The sequence below is a fragment of the Cyclopterus lumpus genome, chromosome 7, assembly GCF_009769545.1.
Source record: "Cyclopterus lumpus isolate fCycLum1 chromosome 7, fCycLum1.pri, whole genome shotgun sequence".
Lineage (NCBI taxonomy): Eukaryota > Metazoa > Chordata > Actinopteri > Perciformes > Cyclopteridae > Cyclopterus > Cyclopterus lumpus.
In genome coordinates this window covers 3,368,468-3,394,633 of record NC_046972.1, presented here as the reverse complement: position 1 = coordinate 3,394,633, position 26,166 = coordinate 3,368,468, and the positions used below count along the sequence as shown (strand labels likewise).

Here is a 26,166-nt window from a genome sequence, read left to right as displayed (position 1 = left end):
CCATTTCCCAAAGGATGCATCAGAGGAGACTTGTGTGTACTTTGGACAGCCAATATCCCACAATGCGTTTCGCACCAGCGACGGGGAACAATGGCGGAGGAGAAAATACTCAACTGAAAGTTGACTTTTTCTAAATACTGTTGTTGAGTCACGGAATGTAATTTTAGGATGTTTTCAGGCGAGAAGTTATTAGTTTAAGTATCAAATCCGTTGTCGGTTTGTCGAGATTCAGTCTCCGTAGTGGTTACACATGAGATATCATTAAGGTTTAGAGCACAAAGAGTTTATTATTATTACTTAAACCCTCTAACTGAGGGTTGCAATTACATGTGTTAATATAACTATATATATAACAATTTAAAAAACACAGAATTCAAAATAAAATAATTATATTTGAAAGGAAAACGAAAAAAGCAGGGTTGTCATATTTAATTTACAATGAATAATTGGAGTAAACTCATGAGCACGAACAGCTGACACGTCATCAAGTTCGCTGCTGTTCCAATTGCAGAAAGACCGTCCTGCGTCCTCCCGGACTCCAAAAGAACACAAGTCTGTACTTTGGATTGAGAAACGGCCATTAAGTCCCAATGTATAGATGTTATGTCAAAAATAAAGACCCAAAGGGCAACAACTTGATAACTAACAACTTGATAACCTCTCTGGGTCTCTGTCACACACGGGCCTACTTTACTGCATGTGTGATGGACCGCAGGACGGTCCGTGGTCAGTCTCTTCCTCTCCGACGTTCTCTGGCCGGTAACCAGCCTACACGCCGTGGTCCAGCTGAAGAGAAAACAAACAGGACACCGAGGGACCGGGAGGAACTCGCAGTGGTTGAGGGGTTCCTGCTAGATAACCACCACTGCCTCCACGTCACTCATTAGTCACACAGGAAGCACTTTCACGGCGTCCGGGGGCTCACACGGCAAGAAGCTGCGGTTTTTTTCTTTGTTTTAGTTAACCAGTACTGGTTGGACACTTTGCACGTTCTTCCTGTGACTGCATCGGTTTTCCAGGTGGTCCAGCTTTCCACCGCACGGGTTCTAAAACTTGCCTGTGGGTGAGCAATATCATGAGAATAACGCCCTGATTGGAAGACAATGCATCTGATTTATGTCCGAACGTTTGTCACTGCACTGTGTCGGAGGTTGTGGAGATCGCCGGGAGTGACTTTCATTCAGGAGACGGGAGTTTGAGTTCTTTTCATTAACTTGATCGTTCGTTGTTCAGGATTGGTTGTGGTCAAAGCTAAAAGAAACCAACTTTAACAGCTGTGTCACAGCCCCATATTGTCACATTATACCGCAAACACTTTATTGCACACTGCGACCGGATGCAGTGGAACATCCTGGTATTTTATGTCCAGCTGCATTCGACCTACAACTCACCCCAGAGGCAGTGACCGAGCCGCCGTATTGGATACTTTAGGCTTTGAATATATATAGATAGATAGATAAGTAGATTGAGTAGTACTTTATTGATCCCCTAAGGGAAATTCAGGATCCAAGTAGCTCCAAACATCACACAAACATAATATACACATACACACTATTAAACTATTTAAAAAGATTGTCCAAAAAAATTAAAACATTACTAGGAGTCCATGCTGGGGGTGGAGGGGGGGCGTTGTGCAGAGGGCCAACATAGCCAGTAGTCAGTGAAAAAGTGTCACTGTAAACAGTAAGTAAGTAAACAGTAAGTAAGTTGGGGGCTGTGCAAAAGGCTAACATAGCCAGTAAACATTATCCTAGTGAACTGTCTGTCAACTGAGGTTTAGTGAGGTACCTTTGATTGACAGATTGTATTTATTGTACAGTTGTATGGCTCTGGGCATGAATGATTTACACAGTCTATCAGTTCTGCATGGCAGCGGTCTCCAGCTGATCAGACTCTTCTGTCGAGTGATGGTACAGTGGAGTGGATGCCTTTCATTGTCCATGATGGTGAGCAGTTTGGTGAGGGTCCTATTGTCGGCGACTGAAGTGATGCAATCCAGTTCAGCACCAACCACAGAGCCAACTTTCTTCACCAGCCTATCCAGTCACCCTGCATCCTTCTTCTTAGTGCTTCCTCCCCAGCACACCACCGTGTAGAAGAGGACGCTGGCGACGACAGACTGGTGAAACATCTCGAGGAGTTTGCTGCAGACGTTGAATGACCGCAGCCTCCTCAGAAAGTACAGCCGGCTCTGCCCTTTCTTGTAGATTGCGTCCGTGTTGGCAGACCAGTCCAGTTTATTGTCCAGAATTACCCCACGGTAATTGTATGTGCCTACCACCTCCACATTGACCCCCTCAATGGAGACTGGTAGCATAGTGGGTTTAGACCTGCGGAAATCCACCACCATGTCCTTGGTCTTAGCAGTGTTGAGTTGTAAGTGGTTGTGTTTGCACCATTGAACAAAGTCCTCCACCAGACTCTCGTACTCCCCCTCCTGGCCATCCCTGATACACCCCACAATTGCTGTATCGTCCAAAAACTTCTGCATGTGGCAAGACTCTGTATTGTAACAGAAGTCAGAAGTGTACAGGGTGAACAGAGCAGGGGAGAGCACAGTTCCCTGTGGTGCTCCGGTGCTGCAGACCACAGTGTCGGACAGACAGTCCTTCAGTCTGACACACTGTGGCCGCCCTGTCAGGTAGTTGTATAATGTGTAATATAGCATATGTGACATATGCCATATTTCATCCCTCATAGACACACTGTTATTTGCATGAAACCCCAGTAATTGATGGGCCACATCTTGGAGGACATGCACTAAAAGCTGGGTATTTGCAGAGCGCGAGTTAAATATCTTGATAAATAGCTGACTGGCACATTGTGGTGGGTCAAAGTCAACAGATTCTGAACGACAGAAAGAGGTTTTGCATCCGGAGTGTTAACAGCGTGGTAGGTCGAAGTGGGACTGAGGGCCGGAGGGAAGGACCACACAGACTCCTGATGATCACAATGTTATGGAACGGTTTGAATCCATCAGGAAAAAAGCTCTTCTACGAGCCTCATTTCACACCACCTGTAATCTACAGCAATCTGCTCTATGCACCAGTTCATCAGAGATAATCAGGAGTCCAACAAAAAACCAAGACAAGCCGATTCCATGCCCATGTGCAGTTTTAACTGGTTTTATGAATCCCATTGTCCCTGGTTTGAGACCGTCCGACAGTCCACTGTTGGTCCAGACGGAAGTTGTTTTCAGACATTCATGTTTCCCAGAGGATGAATCTAAACGACACCATGAGGTTGACGTATGAAATTCAGTGCACTCATTCATGTCCTACTCACAATGAATTATAATATCTTGCCCCACTGTTTCCAGACTTTTGCTAAGCTAGTCTGTATATGGCCATACATTGCACGTTCAGGTGTTTAATAAGTGCAGCTTTACCTCCTTGTCACTATCTTACACCACCACGTTTAACTATAAGCAGGCGCCCCTGGCTTGTCGTGTGCTGGTTTGGATCCCTGCAGGTCAAGAATGAACTTAACGGTCAGTTCTAAAACCCAAATGGCGGTGAAACGTTTGAGGTTTCTAAAAGTAGAACGTTGTCCTTTTCTAGTGGAGCCATCCTGCGGTGTATAACGTCTCATCCGGCTTCACGGCTTCCAAGTGGACAACTCAGCGTTGCATAAATATGGTGGCTGCTAAAAGCAGACCACACAGAGGAGGGATCCGCCGATGAATTGCAGGTATATTACTGTGATGGATATTACAAGTTTCAGGCGGTCAGGTGACCACGCCACCCTCTTGGTGCCCCCCACGCCACCCTCTTGGTGCCCACGCCACCCTCTTGGTGCCCCCCACGCCACCCTCTTGGTGCCCCCCACGCCACCCTCTTGGTGCCCATCCGAGCGCAGTGGCACCCGTGTGCTATTTTTGATTGGGTGACTCACCCTCGACACCAAAGCAGAACTGGATGCTTGTCCTATTCAAACCTATTTCCTTTTTTTTTCATGGTAGAAAATAATAGGTATGAATAAAGCGTTGCAGATGAGTACCAGGACGGTGTTTATTGCTTTGCTTTAGGGGAACAGTGTGTAGCATTTAAGGGGACAATATTGGTCGGAATGTAATATGTATAAGTATATTTCCTTTAATGTATCACCTGAAAATAAGAATCAAAGTATTTTCGTAAACTTTATAATAAGCTGTTTGTATCTAAATATGAAGCAGGTCGTATTCACAGAGTCCACCATGTTCCTACGGTAGCCCAGAATAGACAAACCCACAACTGACTCTAGTAAAGGCCATTTGTTCGTTTGTTCTTCCGTCGGTTGCGATGTGCAGCCTCACCACTAGATGCCGCTAAACCCTACACGCCAGCCCTTTAAATATCTACATGATTAATTGATTCAGCCAGGATAACGTTATTGAATGTAAAATATCTTTTATTCGACCTTTCTCAAAATGTGTTTTTTAATAACAGAAATTGTCACCATGGTGAGTCGCAATACTATTCACATAGGAATTCATTAGACATTATAATTTCCCAAATCAAAACCGTCATAATTAATGAAAAGCAACACGCCTCTTTTAGACTTTGTCCACAATCGAGCAACTTTATAAATAGACTTTTATTTAAAAAAATGGGGAGTAGGGTGTTGACGTCCTGACAAGCAGTCATCCCTTAGTGAGTCGAATTTGAATCTTCAGATGTTAAGTCCAATGTGACAGAAACAACAATCATCACACATCATACCAAAATACGCAGAAAGTAAACTGGAACAGAAAGGAAAGATGCTGCTGTTAACACATAAAAACAAAGATCTTATCAGAAGTACTTGACAAATATCAGCATATCATCCTTTTTGTTGAGCAAAACAAAAACGGACTTTCTTTTTTTTCTTCTTCTTTTTAACACATCTTAACTAACATCTGGTAGTTTGCAACATCTGCATTTCAGGAGTTACTACTATCGTAAAGCACTGGACTTGGCCCCCGCCCCGCCCCGCCCCCAACATGATGTCTTTATACATGATATTGCGTGATAAAAATGTACACAGTCGTTTGCCACTAGAGTTTGGAAATGACGTCACATCGACTGTGTCCTTTTAAAAAATTTGCTTTTCATTCTTTTTCACTTCTTTATTATGCTTTTCTAACTCGAGATAGAGGTGAATTCAGCTTTTGGAGTACAATCAAACTAAAAATAACAAAGTCAAGTGATATTTTTCTTTTGTTCTATATCAAAAAGTTTCCCCGAATCAAGCTAAATAACTGGGGCGGGGAGGATATGTAATAAAATACTTCATTATTTTAGTTTGAATTGGTCGACTTGAAGCTGAATCTACCTCAAATCTGCAGTGAAGCCCATCTTGGCTTTGGAGCTCGGTCAGTGAGTCGTCTTCAGTAGAAAAAGGAACTACAGTGTTACTACTTGTTTTGCTGGTTCTGCACCACGTCTGAATGAAATCCAGAGTTCTTAGAGGCACCTGGAGTGGTACAAATATGTGCTCATCGGGTTTTAAGGTACTGTCAGTTCCTCGTTAAGGTATGTTTCAGTTCATCGTCGAGGAGACCTGACCAGTGGTCACACAGGAAGCCTGACGTGACCCTGAGGCCTCTGGGCTTTTTTTCTCTTCTTCTTTATTTCCCTTTTTGTATAGAATTTTCTTTTTCTCGTAAAGGTATGTCCTGGGCCCGTGAAAGAATTCCCAAATAATAGATGCACGCTGTAGTCTTAATCACAATACATTACCAACATTAATACCATGAGATATTTAAAAAAATTAAAAAAATCACCATGCTGACGTCTCAGCGATTGCACAGATTTTAAATAACAAACAAAACATATTTCTCGCAAATACCAAATGGATAAAGTCCGTCAATACCGCTTCAATTGTTTCTATAGTATTTTTTTATTTTATTTTTTCAAACTCTCTCATGGTTACTTCAAGGTTAACCTTTCTTGAATGAGGGGCCCCAACATGGTTGATAGACAGACAGCATTACAGCATAAGGGCTGTTTTCATATTGTCTTTAAGGTCCAGCTTGGAAAGAAAGATTAGTACTACTGTACCAAAATGTCTTAAAAGTAAAACTGTACTAACAAGTGACGTGTGATGTGTCATTTGGCCCTAATGACTATCATAAGACATTTCCGTCATGAGCCTTTAATAGAGTACTGTGTTCACAGCTTCCTGAGAGTTAGCTAGCTACCGTTCTGACAGAAAACCCACTACACATCTAGCTATCTGCTCATTATACGTACATAGTAGAAGTAGGGATGCACCAATAACCAATACGTATTAGGCCAATATCTGGCTGAAATTAGGTTTTGTAGCGCAGCTCGGTCTCCTGAAACGTTCACGGGAAATGTCATTTCAACCCTAGAGAGGTTTTCAATCGTCGTCCATAGAACTCTCTGTATGGAGGAGGTTTGGGTCGACAGAAGACTTTCACCCAGGAGACCGCTGGTTGTGTCCCGTGTGAAACCAAAATCAAAGTTGACTAGTTTTCCAAACTTAAATAACGTAACAAACGTAACTTCTTCAAAGCCAAATCCAAGTAGCCTGGTTGCGTTTTGTTTCAATATACAACGTTAACCACGACCATCAATCGAGAGAAAAGACGTTCCCCTCAGGACATAATGGAGAATGCAGTTCAGTTGTAAGGAGACTGGCTGGCTCACTGTTTATTAACCCATTACATTATGTATATGAAATGTCGACGTCAAATTATTTTCGATTTGTGACTGCTTTATTGTTTTGTAAAAGCAACCGCCGTCTTCTGATAATAACGAAAGCCGAGCAACACTTCTATTCTTCGTCAATGTATTCGCCTTTCAAAATAAAGTTCACGGGAAACGTAGGCTAGGAATAGGAAACACTACTTAGATAGGTTTAGGAGAAATGATGTTGCACAAAAGGGCTGTTTCGGAAGTATGCAAGTTACGTGACAAAAAAATCACATGGGGAACGAACAGCGGTCTCCTGGGTGAAAGACCCATTTACCCTCTGACCCTCTGACCCTCTGACCCGCCCAGTGGGGGCTTGTGTGGTCTGGTTCATGATTACGTGGATTACATAGGATTTGATTTCGTGGGAGATGTATGAAAATAACTACTTTTCGTAGTTATAGCTACGAACGCTTGATGAGAGAGAGCAGCCGAGATATATTTTAAGATGAATACTATTGTCAATAGTGCATCCCTAACAAAGGGTTACTAGGACTACAGGTAATTATGACAAAGTAAAAGTCCATTAGGTTAACTGCTGGAGGACACAGACCTCCTTGTGTGGTTGAACTATTCAGTTCATATGCAACAATTAAATATTTGTTTTTATTATCCCGTGATGACTGGGACCCAGCTTTGGTGCCTCAGGAGGTTCAGCTCCAGTAAACCCGCCTGAAGTGCTGCTCTGAGAGGGCTAAGAGCCCCCTGGCTCTCTGGATTACAGCAGCCAGCTCCATCGTAGCACGTAGCCGCAGCGTGTCACATGTTGGCATCACATTGGTCACTGATACCATGACAACCAGACGTATCAAGTGGCCATCGCTGTGCTCATGGGTACAATGTGGAGTCACAGACCTCATCGATCCAAGCAAAGAATGCTCTTGCAGCTATTTTCATATTTATGGAGCAGGTGCCTATTTTTAGTTCAAAGCAGTCCACGTTCATATGATTTTAAAAACAGGAAACGCGTTACATCTCGGGTGCGTCAGCCAATCGATCACTGTGACAAACGTGTCGGCACATAATTCATGTCGGAGGTGTTTCTCCCCAGTGGCTTCGTCTGGAGCGCTACATCGAGGTTCGTTGTCGTCTAGGCAACAATCTGGGCGGTATCGGTGTTATGTCACAATGCTACATAAGTGATACTTTTTCTTGACATTATTATATTGTTACTGTAACACATGGCGGCTATTTTATTGGCTGATTCCAGAAATGTTAGACTCAATGGGCCTCATGCAAGAATATTTTGTACAGTATAAACTGATTCTTTTTGAAATTCTTACGGACAAAATTGCAAAGTGGTCTGGACCTGATATACCAGTCGGGAACAGAAACTCTATTTCTCCACAGAAATATGTAGTCAATTGTAATGCCTATGTTTGAATGAATTTAAAGTATATATATATATGCCAAAATCCATTAAAAATGTTTTTATATTAACATGTTTTCCTCCGGCAACTTCCCTGTAGTTGCTCTCCCTGTCAGCTGCAGAAAGGTCTTCTATAAATGACGTTCCCATACAACGAGCTTCATCTGTGCAGATTTACGTTAGTTGTTGAGCTCCTCCCATCTGCTTTGATTTAGCTTGATGTAGCATCTGACTCAACGTTAAACCATTCTCTCTTTATCTTGACGCGGTCCGGCTTAATACAACTATAAACTGACGTCTGCTGGTTTCCGACAGGAGGACATGAAACTCTTCTTTTTACTCTTTGGTAAAAGAAATTGTGAATGAAGCATTTTGGGGCCGGTGAATATGCGCTCACTGAAACTGAAACACTGATCCAACACAATCTTCTAAAAAAAAAAGGGATATTCTGAAATGTTCTTGCATGAGACCCAATAGATCCCAGTTTGGCTACTTGTACGCTACTTTATCAGGGGGAGAGGACTTCCTGTGGACTCCTGAACACATTAAGTCACTAATACTTGGAGGTTCATTTGCTGTGATATTTGTTCAGCTGCGATGAGTCGTTGCATTGTTTATTATTCAAAGAGGCAAATAAGTGACATCACCATAAGACAATGCAGCACTTGGGGCTTCCCTCTGAGAGGCCTGTCCAGCCGTATTCACCCAGTCTTAAGACATCTGTAGAGTAAACTGATCACTGTATGCTGGAGCCATAAACTGGAGTAAATTGCACACTGGTGTAAGGGTGTCATGAGAAAAAGAAAAAAGAACTGATTTCTAAGTCGGACTTAGCTTCAATTGAACTTATTCTCTGATGAAATATTACAATAAGAGTCTTGTTTTGAGGCCGCGGCGATGCATTTCTTTCCTCTGTGTCCCCAAAACATGCGAACACTTTGATTCACAGCCTCCAGCTTTTCTACTGCACATCCAGCCAAGATAACCCCACCAAATCAGCAGTGAGGAGTCATGTGAACACAGTGGTCACTCCGATGCTCTCCTGGCCACGGGGAACACTGCAACCAAAGGGTAGAAACACTCGAATGCATTGGAGTCGGATGAGGTTTTGTCGTCGGCTGCGTTTGTCAGCAGTAATGTTATTTACATTGTTAAGTATGTACAGTAGAGAATCTCCCAGAGATGTTAGGTATCTGTAAAGCTGCAATGGGGGCACTCCTCTAAATTCCTCACGTCTGAAACTCCTTAGATGAAGAGCCATACAAGTGTTTTGAATGTTTAATAATGGACCTGCTGCTGTGCCGCGAGCCTCGACTCTGTCAGTGTCAGTAGTCCACTTTCCTGGAGCTACGAACGTGCACAAACTCACAACGTTAAATAGCAATATTTGAAATAAATGGCGTAAATCATACTTGGACATGATGGTTCTTCATCTTAAGGATTAGGCGTCTCACACAAATCAAGACTTTAAATACAGTAAATCTTTTATCAGAAAAGTGTTTGTTGAGAAAGTCGAGCTTTAAATGCACCGTGCGACTCTTTTCTTTGTTGTTGTTGAAGATATCGTTTATGTGTCGTCGTCTGTTTCTATCGTACAGAAAGAATCCTGTTCACTTGGTGTCAGTATTAAGATTGGGCGGTATCCTGATCATTGGAGAGAAGAGAAGAAGAGCGTGGAGGGGAGGAGGAGAGGAGGAGAGGAGTAGTGTCCAGTGCCATCGTTGCCCTCAGTGGAGACGCTGCACTCCGTATCTCGGCTCTCTTCTGTCCCGCACCTCGATCTGGAGAGGACGACACAGACGATTCTCATTGTGACGATTTACAGAGGAATGAACGTCATGAATGAACATTTCAGAGGTTGTGAGTGAAAGAAGACGCCGGATTATGTTTTATTTTCCTTAACGTTGAGAGACTTGTGCTGCATTCGCGAGGTGTCGGAATAATCGGAAAAACTGGTTTCCCGACTGGGGAAAATGTACTAAAAAAACAGCTAACATTTGTTTAAGCAATTAAATACGTATTATTTGTAGAGTCCCATGTTTTTCTCTCATTAAAAAGGTAAAAACACACCAAAGTCGTACCGTACACATAACTACACATAACTTCAGAGGAGCGAGTGGATGCATCTTTGTCGGCGTGTCTAATTCCCTTAAAACTTGCCTTCCGGCTGGTAATGTCGACTTCTGCTGCAGCTCGCTGTCTGATGTCAAGTGCTGTTGCACTTTGGCACTCTACAGTTTGGGTGGTGAAGCTCCGGATCCACGGTTATGCCATTGTGTTTAATTGCTTTTACTCCAAAAGTAGTCAGAGTTGTATTGACCAATCACGTCGGCGGAGGCTTTGGCACATAATTGAACTTTTTATTGGTTTACAATTAGCCTGTAAACTCCCACTTGAGTCTTGCGTCTCAAATTACTAAACGGACTGTAAACAACGGACAGAACACGTAAAAAGGAAGTCTTGTCCCGGATTCTGAAATGTTTTAGAAATGTTAAATTAATTATTAATAATTAATTTAAATTAAATATATTAAGTATTTTAGGGTCGACCTTTAAACTTTCACGTAATACCGATAATAATTCATATACAGTATGTCATATGTGACATATGGGCGGTGAGTGTATATCTATGGGGGCAGCATATGGGGCGATGCCATCAAACAATAAATCACATATCACTGTCTCTCAACAATAAATGACCATACTGTCTGCTTCGGTTTGCAATCCGTGGGATGATTGATGATCGGCATGAAAACCCCTCAGCCATAATGTGGCTGGGCACTGTACCGTGCTCACAAGCCAATGAGGCTTTGCAAAGGTTCAAACACGTACACACAGAAAACGTAGAAGGCAAAAGTCAACTTACCCTCGACACAGCAAAATCTGCAAGGACAAAAAAAAGAAAAAGAGCTGCGTGAGGCAAGAGCAGAAAAAGTGCATGCCTGTGTAAAAACATGAATCTGCTTATGTAAGTATGAGTTAGGCATTTAGGTCATCACTTAATGGTAAAATAAATAAAAATGAACCACATACAGTTTTTGTTCATTTAATTAATTAGTTTCTCATAGTTTTTTATTTGAAAAGAAATCTGCATATTTTCTTCTCATTATTGACACAAGACAAATGCTTTCATGGACTGTCCATTAGTTATCACACAGTTTTGTTTTAACATTTGATATAAAGAAACTAAAGTAAACATTTATTTCTGTGAAAGACATACGAGCGAAGCATTCGATGCATCGATTGTGTAAAAAATTCACTGACACTGTGATTGAGGTTAATCAGATAAAGACAGAAAGACACGCCCGCGCTCTAGAATATCTCCAGTTACCATGGAAACCATCGTCGAGATTGGCCATCGGAGGGAACCGAGACATCTTATGTCACTTTTTCCTCTCTTTACACCTCTCTTCTCCGTCTCATGTCACAGATCCATCTCCACCTCTTCCCCCTCGCTCTGGTTCTGTTTGTGCTGTTGCACATTGTGTCAAATCCTCACAAGGAGACTTTTCATTGTTTGCCATTGAACATTCTACTCTCGCCTCTCTGCTTCCTTCTTCTGCCATTCCTTTCCTCCTCTTCCTCTTCCCCTCTTCACACTGCTGAGACAATACAATTAAAATGTCCTGACGCAACGTCTTGCAAACTGACAGAAGCCCTCCGGAGGCTGGAGACACGTTCTCCCTCACTCTTGAACGTGGCTCTGAGAGCAATGTGGCTGGAGATGCTGAGGTCAGGTTGGTGTGGGGGCAATTTTTTCAACCGGGGAACATCTTGTTCACGTTAATTGTTTTACAGTTAAAGGGCCAGTGTGTAGCATTTAGGGGGAATCTATCAGCATAAAGTCTGTTTTCATCAGTGCGTAATCACCTGAAACTGTGTTTTTTTGCGAGCATAGAATGAGCCGTTTGTGTCTGCATAGGAACAGACAAACCAAACGAGGCAACGCAGCCTTGGAAAGGGAGGAGGGAGCGGGTGAGACTCACTGTTGGATGCCACCAGATCCTTCACACTGTCCCTTTAAAGAAGACTGGTTGGCTAACTGGGAACCTAGCGCTGTCCTGTGTCGCTTTGTAAAGAGTTCATTTGAAGTGGATAGCCAATAGTTATTTAATATTGCATAAAGTATTTTGATCAATGTGTACTATTCTTTCAATTTCATCAGATAGCCATATTGTGTTTGTTGTTATATCAATCAAAAGCAAAATCCAGGCTAATTAGACAATTCAACAGTTATTATATGAAGGACCAGATTTACTTTTACTTGCACATCGAATGTAAGCAAGATCATTTTCGACTAGCATATTATCAAAGTTAGGGTAGCGGCCAAACGCTTCCCAACCTCTTCCCAACCTCTTCCCAAACGCTTTCCAACCTCTTCCCAAACGCTTCCCAACCTCTTCCCAAACGCTTCCCAACCTCTACCCAACCTCTTCCCAAACACTTCCCAACCTCTTCCCAAACGCTTCCCAAGCTCTTTCCAACCTCTTCCCAAACGCTTCCCAACCTCTTCCCAAATGCTTCTCAACCTCTTCCCAACCTCTTCCCAAACGCTTCCCAACCTCTTCCCAAACGCTTCTCAACCTCTACCCAACCTCTTCCCAAACGCTTCCCAACCTCTTCCCAACCTCTTCCCAACCTCTCCCCAACCGCTTCCCAAACGCTTCCCAACCTCTTCCCAAACGCTTCCCAACCTCTTCCCAAACGCTTCTCAACCTCTACCCAACCTCTTCCCAAACGCTTCCCAACCTCTTCCCAACCTCTACCCAACCGCTTCCCAACCTCTTCCCAAACGCTTCCCAACCTCTACCCAACCGCTTCCCAACCTCTTCCCAAACGCTTCCCAACCTCTACCCAAGCTCTTCCCAAACGCTTCCCAACCTCTTCCCAAACGCTTCCCAAACGCTTCCCAAACGCTTCCCAAACTAACAATAAAGGATAAATCTAACGTCTGAGTTGTTTTTCTAGAATAAGATGATTCTTCTACTCTGCCATGAAAAAGCATATACTCCTTATTGTCATTGTCTCCTACATGGATCATCAATAGGTGGAAAATGCTGGAAATTATTTATTCACGAACCTTTGTTGTCCATCTGCAAATCATCAAGATATAAGTCTGTCTGCCGGTTGCCCAGGACAAAGGCCAGGAAGGAGAGGATGAGGGCGTCCAGGATGCCCATGATGGCCAGCATATAGGCCCAGCGTACAGAGCAGTCGCCCAGGGAGTACTTCCCCGTCCGCTCCCCGCACATGTCCCGGATCACCTCGGCATCCCATCCGTCAGGGAAAATCATGCAACCCAGCACCAGGCACACTCCTGCGGGGAGGGGGGTTAGGAACAAGGCCAGAGACAAATAAAGAGATTCTAAACAACAGAAGGGTAGAAGTTGAAGGAGAAACACGTTGGTAGACTTAGATTCTAGATGAGATGAGCATATTACTAGCTCATGATAAAGCTAGTTAGAGTCAGTTAACATTTAGTTTAACATTTTTGACCTTGTGTATATATCCTGAAAATGGATAGTTAATATCACAGATGCAATCTCTACATTGGAAAGTGATGCCAATGCAGAAGTGCCTTAAACCTGCATTCTTTCAAATAACCAGCAGGGGGCGACGCCACTGGTTGCAAAACAAGGTCTGGTTGTATAGAAGTCTACTTCTCTCTTGATTTATTCCCTCAGTAAACATTGTAAACATGAGTTTATGGTCTCAAGCTCTAGTTTCAAGTCTTCTTCAATACAGCATGATGTTCATTTAGTAAATGATGGTCCATTTAGACTCACACCGAGCAAAAAGCAGAGTATGCTTTAGGGCGTGGCTACCTTGTGATTGACAGGTCGCTACCCTACTCGAGCCAGTCTATATATGATCAATTCCATTCACTGGTAGCAAACAGCCAAGATGGGGACAACCTTAATCCAAGACTGCAAACTTTAGGTTTCAAAATGGCAGTCCACAAACCAATGGACCCAAGGACTACTTCCACTTCTTACATATAGTGTATGATTGTCCACAATACAGCACACAGTGACATTTAGCCGCTGCATTCAACCCATCCTTGTGTAAGGAGCATTGCACAGCTACTAAACAACGCACCGGGGAGCAGTTCGGGGGTCCGGTGTCTTCATCAAGGGCAATACGAGCATTGTACAGATTATTGTCCTGAGTGACCGAATTTAAAACCTACACTTCCCAAACGAACCTGCATGTACTCACGCCCACAATCAACTGCGAGCGCACACAGTACAAAGCCCTCTAGGGGAATGCGTGAATGCAATTTCGACACTACAACAAAAATGGTAATCTATACTTTCCACCTCTTCTCATTCATCAAAGTGAGCATCACCAGGGGAGCTGATTGTGCCATACTCCCTGCTCACCAGCAATGCTTCAATAGCAGTCAGCCACTGCCTGAGGGTCTGTCGGTAATGCAGTAAGATGGGGAACACACATGGCAGACGTCACGCTGCATCTTCATTCCAGACCAGACATGTCTTTTCCACAGGCAACATCACTTGTGATACACATGGAAATTCAAACGGATTTGGCTGAGTAAAAGATTATGAAAAAAACATTCAAAAGAGTTTTAAATGTCATGTGTGTGTATTGGAGGATGTTGGGCTGCGTACAAACACAGTAGCGGCTGTGTGGAACGAGGCATGTAGTAATTGAGAGATCACTGGCTGAAATGTAGAACGGAGGAGTAAACAACGAGTTTAGACGACTGACCACTGATGCATCATCTCCCTATTGCTGTCGATAGAGAGATGCAAGAAAACAAAAAGATGTCCATTAGCCGATGCATTCGTCAAAGTCCAACTGAGAGGACTGAAGATCTTCAGTGATACAAAACAAGTACTCTTTTTTATGGGCGGGCCTGTGTTTGTGTTTGATTGATATACAACATAAACCAACTCAAGGACAAATAGCATTTTTCAAAGTTCACTTGAATAGCTATAAGGTCTGCAAACTAATGTTAGCTTCCCACTGTTTGGACTGTTGATGTTTGTCTTGTAGCTTGTTCATCAACTCAGGTTCTGGACCTCTTATTAAACTGAATTTTAAAGTAGAGATGCACCGATCGATGGGCCACTGGACAACTGGGTTCTTCGATTGGTCTTGAGACCAAGACTAAACTCCCGTACCCCACACACTGATTCAAGTATTCTATAGATGAGTTCAGTATAACACCGTTTCATGTGACAGGGGCTTCAATTTTGATTGCGGCTGGATTTTTGGAGACTGAATATTTTCCTGTTACTGAGGTTTTGGGCCTTCAACGGAGAGTTTACGGTATAAAAATGGCAGCAAATACAGCGAGACAAAGGTACTCGGCAAGAATTTAACAGGGGCAGGAAGATGTTATGCATCATCTGAAGGTGATGGAATTGAGTGTATTACCCTGGCACATTAGTGATTCCCTCTGAAGACCCCACGCTTCTCCCACCACCCATCCATCATGAGCGGATGGTGGGTGGTGAACTCGTGGCAACCGATGAGGGAGGATATGAGATTAGCCACCTCTCCGTGCACAGGAGAGCACCACGCACACACCAGGAGTTGTATTTCAGGCTGAGACTTGGAAAATGCGACCGCTCCTCCGACCGGATGATTGCAGGCGTAATGAGAGAATGTAATGGGAGAAGGCATAACGACGATAACGCGATAAGTAATGAGAGAATAGAAGAGCGGTGGGAGTGTTCGTCGTGGGAAATCATCACGGTATTAACTTCTTTTATGACCTTTACGCCAGATATTAGCAGAGATGAGAGCTGATAAAATCATTAACTGAGTAATGAGCGTTGAGTTACATGTTTTATGGCTTTTTGATGAATGTTTCCCCATCTGGCACGAAGCTCGTCCGACGTACTTAAGTGTGAGCTTCCTGAAAATGTGGATGCAGAGCCACGTCTTGATGGTCGAAATACTTCATACTCCTCATCAGTTCCCGTTGTGGTGAATATTAAATCTCACTTTGCTTCTGTGTGGCGGAACAAACACACATTTTGTTCGCCAGACGAAAACGCACAAGGTATGTTTGTGCTGCGAGAAATTAAAAACCAATTTTCTGAATCAAATCGTAATCTGGTCATTGATTTGGTTGGTATTTATAAACATGTCATTGCTGATATCTTTGAACAAGGCAACACTGCTAAATATATTTCCAAAAGGACCAGCAGTCAGACATTGGTTCAGGTTGTAGATGAATCTGTTCAAACAAACATCTGCTTATGAGTGCAGAATCAGAAACAAGATGTTGGTGTTGCTTGTAGTCCGAGTAGTATCGACGAATCGCATTTGAGTTGGCTTTGATTGAATAGATGTAACCGGTTTGCGTGAAAGGCAAAAGACGCCCGTAAGCTACTTGTTTGTTGTTTTGCTTTTAATCAGCTGGTTAAACAATCCGGTCGTACACGTCATCTCTCATCCGACTCCAGTCGCGCGTCCCAAGTTGCCAAACAGATTTGAAACCATGACCGGAGCACTGAAGAGGAGGTCCTCCTGGACATCCACTGGCTGCTATGGAACCCCCGAACTCTGGCTCGTTGTCAGACCGATAGCTGATGGCTTCTGAGATTGGTTTTAGATAAACTTCCAGGTATTGGGCAAACAAAGATCTACCTTGGTAACAACCTGGTTCCGAGACCTCGGCGAATACTTTTGTGACCGCAAAGGTGTCAATGAGAAACGTTTGAGAGGTAGGATCAACCAATCGGCTCGTTTGACACCTAATGTGGTATTGTGAGTCGGCCCCCCACGCCCGCCCTGCTGTTACCCATAACACCCTTCTTTCTGTAGATTCAATTCAATTCAGTTTATTTTGTATAGCCCAATATCACAAATTACAAACTTGCCTCAGAGGGCTTCACAATCTGTACACATACGACATCCCTGACCTTTGACCTCACATCGGATCAGGAAAAACTCCCCAAAAATAACATTTCACAGGGAAAAAATGGAAGAAACCTTCAGGAGAGCAACAGAGGAGGATCCCTCTCCCCGGTTGGACAGATGCAATAGATGTCATGTGTACAATAGATCCAATGAGCCATTCACATGTGCATCGCTTATAAGATGAATAGATGAATCAGCAACAGTTATCACATCAGGCTTTTTGCATCCTCCTTAGGAAGCTTTTAAGCAGGAAGTAACAACAGCGCTCTTCGTCACCAGTGAAAGCAGCACCACTGCTAAGAGCTGCTGATTCAGTGGAGTTGGTTCAGATGGAGAAGCCCTCTGCAGGGTAGTGGGAAGTACTCTGTGCACAACTCATCTATCTGCCCTTCCCCTCCATCTTTAACTCAAATGTTAAAGGGGGCACCAGCTGGCGAAAAATACCCCCCTCCCCACACACACACCTCCCAACAGCCCTTTGAAGTCTTGGGGGATTCCCCCTGTTCCTCCCTCCCCTCTACTCTCTCAAGACACCGCATGCTGAACTTGGAAGGAATAACTTCAAAGGCGGCAAGAGATTGAACAGAGAGGAGAGGATGGGAGCGGAGGGAGAGAGAGAGAGAGAGAGATGAAGAATGAAAGGAAAAAACGAGTCCTGGGAAGAAAGAGAGAGAGAGCAGGATGGCTAACTGCTGCTCTGCTCCATTATGCCATTTTTTTGTTCTCCTCTCACATCCCGTCATCTCTTGTCATTGCAAGAATTCTTGGCCCGTCATCTGTTAGAAACAAGGCTTCAAAGCAGATCGCACTGATGAAAACATTCTGAAATCCGTTGCCAGGACACTTTTGTCATCCAACTAGGTAAAATGACTCCGAATCAATTTATTTATAGCGCCCTGAAGTTATTTATGGACTTATTACATACACATTTAGTCAAGACTTTCTTATCTACATGTCTACATAAATCACTTTCTTCTTTTTTGACAAACACCCAAAATATTGTCACATAATAGCACCTAAAATGCCATCAGTGTGCTACATTTATATATATATATATATATATATATATATATATATATATATATATATATATATATATGTAGCAAACTGATGGTATTTTAGGGTTGAGTGTGAAGTATTTTTGATACAGAGCAGCTTGACTCTGTGTATACAGCTGTGAAGCCATCCAATATGGTGTCATGTGCCCTTACTGAGGTACTTAATTATGGTAGTATAATGCAGAGTAGTGCACATACAAAGTAATACATATTTAAATGCAAGCTGACACATCGACAACACTGTCCCTTAAATGCAGAGAGATGCATTCACACGTGGATTTGAATATGGATCTCCCATCAAGACAAACAAGCATCCTTATTGTCATCGCAATGCGGCTGTTGTTCGTGCCGATGTGAACAACTAGTGTCAAGGCTAAAATAAAGTGGTGGTACCATCATTTGGAACAGTCATAAGCTGCGTCCAGAGTCACTACAAATGGAATTGACATTAAATTAATATCCCTCCTATGGGCACTGCTTTTGACCAAAATCCCAACAAAGGACCGAAGATATACACCTCTCATTAAAACTGTGTTAATCATTTGTGTTGGGAGTATTCCTTATGAGGCACTGACCCGTCATCGTAATTATTACTCTTGGTCCTTTGGGAGGCAAAGAGTAAAGCAAGTAAATCAGATTTTGATAGATAGACACATGGTTGATCCATCCACCACCCCTGCCACCTGCCTTTAGCAGCTGCTTTTTATATGCATTATTATATACCACGTAACTTATCAATACAAGTTGCTCGATATACCAACTACGTTACATGTTTGGACAGACTGTAAAATGTTGAAATGTAATGTATCGTAGTGGTTTGCAGACACATGCAAAGCCAACATTGTCAGATTGCTTTTAACCACGACAGCAGTCATTCCCTTTACCTTAACCCTGAGGATGAAGATCACCTAACCATGACACAGCAGTCATTACCCTTTACCTTAACCCTGAGGATGAAGGTCACCTAACCATGACACAGCAGTCATTACCCTTTACCTTAACCCTGAGGATGAAGGTCACCTAACCATGACACAGCAGTCATTACCCTTTACCTTAACCCTGAGGATGAAGGTCACCTAACCATGACACAGCAGTCATTCCCCTTTACCTTAACCCTGAGGATGAAGATCACCTAACCATGACACAGCAGTCATTACCCTTTACCTTAACCCTGAGGATGAAGGTCACCTAACCATGACACAGCAGTCATTACCCTTTACCTTAACCCTGAGGATGAAGGTCACCTAACCATGACACAGAAGTCATTCCCTTTTACCTTAACCCTGAGGATGAAGATCACCTAACCATGACACAGCAGTCATTCCCCTTTACCTTAACCCTGAGGATGAAGGTCACCTAACCATGACACAGCAGTCATTCCCCTTTACCTTAACCCTGAGGATGAAGATCACCTAACCGTGACACAGCAGTCATTACCCTTTACCTTAACCCTGAGGATGAAGATCACCTAACCGTGACACAGCAGTCATTACCCTTTACCTTAACCCTGAGGATGAAGGTCACCTAACCGTGACACAGCAGTCATTACCCTTTACCTTAACCCTGAGGATGAAGGTCACCTAACCGTGACACAGCAGTCATTCCCTTTTACCTTAACCCTGAGGATGAAGATCACCTAACCGTGACACAGAAGTCATTCCCTTTTACCTTAACCCTGAGGATGAAGATCACCTAACCGTGACACAGAAGTCATTCCCCTTTACCTTAACCCTGAGGATGAAGATCACCTAACCGTGACACAGAAGTCATTCCCCTTTACCTTAACCCTGAGGATGAAGGTCACCTAACCGTGACACAGCAGTCATTCCCCTTTACCTTAACCCTGAGGATGAAGGTCACCTAACCATGACACAGCAGTCATTCCCCTTTACCTTAACCCTGAGGATGAAGGTCACCTAACCATGACACAGCAGTCATTCCCCTTTACCTTAACCCTGAGGATGAAGGTCACCTAACCATGACACAGCAGTCATTACCCTTTACCTTAACCCTGAGGATGAAGGTCACCTAACCATGACACAGCAGTCATTCCCCTTTACCTTAACCCTGAGGATGAAGATCACCTAACCATGACACAGCAGTCATTACCCTTTACCTTAACCCTGAGGATGAAGGTCACCTAACCATGACACAGCAGTCATTACCCTTTACCTTAACCCTGAGGATGAAGGTCACCTAACCGTGACACAGAAGTCATTCCCTTTTACCTTAACCCTGAGGATGAAGGTCACCTAACCATGACACAGCAGTCATTCCCCTTTACCTTAACCCTGAGGATGAAGGTCACCTAACCATGACACAGCAGTCATTCCCTTTTACCTTAACCCTGAGGATGAAGGTCACCTAACCATGACACAGCAGTCATTCCCCTTTACCTTAACACTGAGGATGAAGGTCACCTAACCATGACACAGCAGTCATTCCCCTTTACCTTAACCCTGAGGATGAAGGTCACCTAACCGTGACACAGCAGTCATTCCCCTTTACCTTAACCCTGAGGATGAAGATCACCTAACCGTGACACAGCAGTCATTACCCTTTACCTTAACCCTGAGGATGAAGATCACCTAACCGTGACACAGCAGTCATTACCCTTTACCTTAACCCTGAGGATGAAGGTCACCTAACCGTGACACAGCAGTCATTACCATTTACCTTAACCCTGAGGATGAAGGTCACCTAACCGTGACACAGCAGTCATTCCCTGTACCTTAACCCTGAGGATGAAGGTCACCTAACCATGACACGGCAGTCATTCCCTTTACCTTAACCCTGAGGATGAAGGTCACCTAACCATGACACGGCAGTCATTCCCTGTACCTTAACCCTGAGGATGAAGGTCACCTAACCATGACACGGCAGTCATTACCCTTTACCTTAACCCTGAGGAGGAAGGTCACCTAACCATAACACGGCAGTTATTCCCCTTTACCTTAACCCTGAGGATGAAGGTCACCTAACCATAACACAGCAGTCATTCCCTTTACCCTGAGGATGAAGGTCAACTAACCATGACATAGCAGTCATTCCCTTTACCTTAACCCTGAGGATGAAGGTCACCTAACCATGACACAGCAGTCATTCCCCTTTACCTTAACCCTGAGGATGAAGGTCACCTAACCATGACACAGCAGTCATTCCCTTTTACCTTAACCCTGAGGATGAAGGTCACCTAACCATGACACAGCAGTCATTCCCCTTTACCTTAACCCTGAGGATGAAGGTCACCTAACCATGACACAGCAGTCATTCCCCTTTACCTTAACCCTGAGGATGAAGGTCACCTAACCGTGACACAGCAGTCATTCCCCTTTACCTTAACCCTGAGGATGAAGATCACCTAACCGTGACACAGCAGTCATTACCCTTTACCTTAACCCTGAGGATGAAGATCACCTAACCGTGACACAGCAGTCATTACCCTTTACCTTAACCCTGAGGATGAAGGTCACCTAACCGTGACACAGCAGTCATTACCATTTACCTTAACCCTGAGGATGAAGGTCACCTAACCGTGACACAGCAGTCATTCCCTGTACCTTAACCCTGAGGATGAAGGTCACCTAACCATGACACGGCAGTCATTCCCTTTACCTTAACCCTGAGGATGAAGGTCACCTAACCATGACACGGCAGTCATTCCCTGTACCTTAACCCTGAGGATGAAGGTCACCTAACCATGACACGGCAGTCATTACCCTTTACCTTAACCCTGAGGAGGAAGGTCACCTAACCATAACACGGCAGTTATTCCCCTTTACCTTAACCCTGAGGATGAAGGTCACCTAACCATAACACAGCAGTCATTCCCTTTACCCTGAGGATGAAGGTCAACTAACCATGACATAGCAGTCATTCCCTTTACCTTAACCCTGAGGATGAAGGTCACCTAACCATGACACAGCAGTCATTCCCTTTTACCTTAACCCTGAGGATGAAGATCACCTAACCATGACACAGCAGTCATTCCCCTTTACCTTAACCCTGAGGATGAAGATCACCTAACCATGACACAGCAGTCATTACCCTTTACCTTAACCCTGAGGATGAAGATCACCTAACCATGACACAGCAGTCATTACCCTTTACCTTAACCCTGAGGATGAAGGTCACCTAACCATGACACAGCAGTCATTACCCTTTACCTTAACCCTGAGGATGAAGGTCACCTAACCGTGACACAGAAGTCATTCCCTTTTACCTTAACCCTGAGGATGAAGATCACCTAACCGTGACACAGAAGTCATTCCCCTTTACCTTAACCCTGAGGATGAAGATCACCTAACCGTGACACAGAAGTCATTCCCCTTTACCTTAACCCTGAGGATGAAGGTCACCTAACCGTGACACAGCAGTCATTCCCCTTTACCTTAACCCTGAGGATGAAGGTCACCTAACCGTGACACAGCAGTCATTACCCTTTACCTTAACCCTGAGGATGAAGGTCACCTAACCGTGACACAGCAGTCATTACCCTTTACCTTAACCCTGAGGATGAAGGTCACCTAACCGTGACACAGCAGTCATTACCCTTTACCTTAACCCTGAGGATGAAGGACACCTAACCGTGACACAGCAGTCATTCCCTTTACCTTAACCCTGAGGATGAAGGTCACCTAACCGTGACACAGCAGTCCTTCCCCTTTACCTTAACCCTGAGGATGAAGGTCACCTAACCGTGACACAGCAGTCATTACCATTTACCTTAACCCTGAGGATGAAGGTCACCTAACCGTGACACAGCAGTCATTCCCCTTTACCTTAACCCTGAGGATGAAGGTCACCTAACCGTGACACAGCAGTCATTCCCTGTACCTTAACCCTGAGGATGAAGGTCACCTAACCATGACACGGCAGTCATTCCCTTTACCTTAACCCTGAGGATGAAGGTCACCTAACCATGACACGGCAGTCATTCCCTGTACCTTAACCCTGAGGATGAAGGTCACCTAACCATGACACGGCAGTCATTACCCTTTACCTTAACCCTGAGGAGGAAGGTCACCTAACCATAACACGGCAGTTATTCCCCTTTACCTTAACCCTGAGGATGAAGGTCACCTAACCATAACACAGCAGTCATTCCCTTTACCTTAACCCTGAGGATGAATGTCACCTAACCATGACACAGCAGTCATTCCCTTTACCTTAACCCTGAGGATGAAGGTCACCTAACCATGACACAGCAGTCATTCCCTGTACCTTAACCCTGAGGATGAAGGTCACCTAACCATGACACAGCAGTCATTAAAACGCATCGCTCTCTCTCTTTCGGTAAGCGTATTGTATCACTTCCGGTTGCCAGCTTAGCAGCTCGCGATGTCTTCCTCCTCTCCCCCTCCCCTCCCTCTTGCTCAGAGTGTCTCATGTATAGCTATTCCTCTGCCTCCCTTAATGATAACGGTACATGCAACAAGTGTAGTTCATTTGCTGGTTGGAGACAGTTCTAAGTGGGTTAGATGCACGGCTCCGCACCATCGAAGCTCAGAGAGCTACGTTAGTTAGATTATAATTATAATACACGCCGGCGGTAATGACTCCCGACTGCGGCGGTCGGAGGTCACTAAAATGAATGTGGAATCGGTGTGTACTTATGCCAAGACAATGTCGGACACCGTAGTTTTCTCTGGCCCTCTCCCCAATCTGATCAATGATGACATGTATAGTCGCATGTCGTCAACCAGCAAACAATGTGGGCTACATAGATAACTGGAAGACTTTCTGGGGAAAGCCTGATCTGATGAGTCCAGACGGCATTCATCCCACTTGGGATGGAGCGCGTCTCATTTCTGCGAAAATGGCGAAGTTGATTAACGGACTTAATCCATGACCCAGAGTTCAGATCAGGAAGCAGAAGCAGAGTTGTAGTCTTCTACCCTTCTCTGCACTTCCATCTGAGCAGTTACCCACCCTTAACCTTAACTCTATAGAGACTGTGTCTGTCCCACGGCCACTTAAATTAATTAAATCAAAAGTAACCAGAAGAGGAGTCATACAAAATAACCTCATACAGGTTAACATCACTACTGCAACAGTGCAACAAAACAGGATAATTAAATGTGGACTCCTAAATATTAGATCTGTCATCTAAAGCTGTTTTTGTAAATGATTTAATATCAGACAATCACATTGATTTATTGTGTCTTACTGAAACCTGGCTGAGGCATGAAGAATATGTCAACCTAAATGAATCAACTCCTCCAAGTCATATTAATACTCACATTCCTCGAGGTACCGGCCGAGGAGGTGGAGTAGCAGCCATCTTTGACTCAAGCCTATTAATGAATCCTAAACCTAAACTAAACTACAACTCATTTGAAAGCCTTGTTCTTAGTCTTTCACATCCAACCTGGAAAACATTACAGCCAATCCTATTTGTTATACTGTACCGGCCACCAGGTCCATATTCAGAATTTATATCTGAATTTTAAGAGTGTTTATCCAGTTTAGTCCTTAAAACTGATAAGGTTATTATTGTTGGAGATTTTAATATTCATGTGGATATTGATAATGATTGCCTTTGTACTGCATTTATCTCATTTTTGGACTCGATTGGCTTCTGTCAGAGAGTACAGAAACCCACTCACTGCTTTGGCCACACCCTCGACCTTGTTCTTGCATATGGCATTGACATTGAGCATTTGGAGGTCTTCCCACAGAACCCTCTTCTGTCAGACCATTACCTCATAACTTTTGAGTTCATACTCCCAGAGTATACACCGTTAGTCAAAAGTTTCTACACCAGATGTCTAACTGACAGTGCTGTAGCTAAATTTAAAGAAGCGATTCCTTCTGCATTTGATTCAATACCACGTCTCAATGTGACGGAGGACTCCTGTGCTAACTTTAGTCCGTCCCAGATTGATCATATTGTCGATAGTGCTACAGGCTCACTGAGAATGACACTAGACTTGATAGCCCCACTGAAGAAAAAGACAGTGAGGCAAAGGAGGTTTGCTCCCTGGTATAACCCTCAGACCCGCAAACTAAAGCAAACTTCACGAAAGCTAACATTAACAACCTACCAGTGAGTATATTGAATTCAGCAAGGGTGTGTTTTATAGCTTATACATTCAACTTTTAACATTGTTTCATCAGTTAGTTACATAGAGACGCTTTAAACTGTATTTAAATGAGCAACACAGTTAGCTACTTGGTAATGTAGCGTTAAGGCACATTTGGGTGCAATTTCCATAGATCTTATCCAGTAATTTAGAACATTGGTTAAATGATTCTATAATTTTGCTGTGGCTATGGTGTAATTACCAATTTAAAAAGCTGTTTAAAAAATCCAAAAGTCATGCTGGAAGTCTGAAAATGAACAACAAGACTGTATTGATAACCAAAAGTGTAACCTCCTGTTCACACCATCGGCCTCTTCGTGGAATCTGTTTCGAAGTCCTCCACAGAGCAGCAGAGTGGAGAGGTGTGAACACGACTCCGTTAGACTGTGGCTTGCTGTCCTCCATCCATCCAAAGGACACAGCTTTTATTGGACTTGAGATCAAGACGGTTTTTGTTTCGTTTGAATATTTGTCATTGATTCATTATAGTTTAGGAATGTAGGCTGAGTTTCCGATAAACCCTTTAAATTGTATAAATCCACCAAATTGTTGTTATTGCCCAAACATTTTCTTTACGTATCGGCAAACTCATTGCGTGGTATTGAAAAGCCAGCCTTCACGTCCAAGCATCGTTTTGATTGGGCCACGCAGAGCAGTTTTATGAGATACTGAGGGATCAGTCAGCGGCCAATCCATCTAATTCATAATTAGAGGAAGAGTGTCTCTCTGAACCAACACGCATGCTGAGACAATACTTTAAGGAAACACAAAAATCCAGGGTTTGGCATATTATCTTACATGGTATCGTTGTCCTAAGGATCCATATGAACGATTATGCACGTCACGATTTGCATCCAATGTCAACATTCATGTTGGTCTTTCCCAAACCCTTACCTTCACCACAGATAATTTGCTCTCTCTAAACTTAATACCATGCCTTAGTTAGATCAATAGTCTAAAATGAATGGCACAAGTGCATCGAAGGTGTGTCCAACACTTTCACTAGTTAAACAGCACATCATACATTGTCATATTCATGTAATGTGTTTATGTATCTCTGTAACTCTGTTCATTCTGTAC

At 43.6% G+C, this 26,166-nt stretch overlaps 1 protein-coding gene across 1 annotated transcript in view; it reads right to left on the bottom strand.

Moving 5' to 3' along the window:
• Window positions 1–9,773: 9,773 nt before the first annotated feature.
• The window catches only part of LOC117733735 (LHFPL tetraspan subfamily member 4 protein-like), a 25,463-nt gene continuing 9,070 nt past the window's right edge, over window positions 9,774–26,166 (bottom strand). Inside the window, exons 2-4 of the mRNA XM_034537576.1 lie at window positions 13,126–13,362; window positions 10,912–10,928; window positions 9,774–9,827 (exon numbers count right to left, since the gene is read on the bottom strand). Of these exons, the coding sequence (XP_034393467.1) occupies window positions 9,774–9,827; window positions 10,912–10,928; window positions 13,126–13,362 (308 nt within the window). The remainder of the gene's footprint in view (window positions 9,828–10,911; window positions 10,929–13,125; window positions 13,363–26,166) is intronic.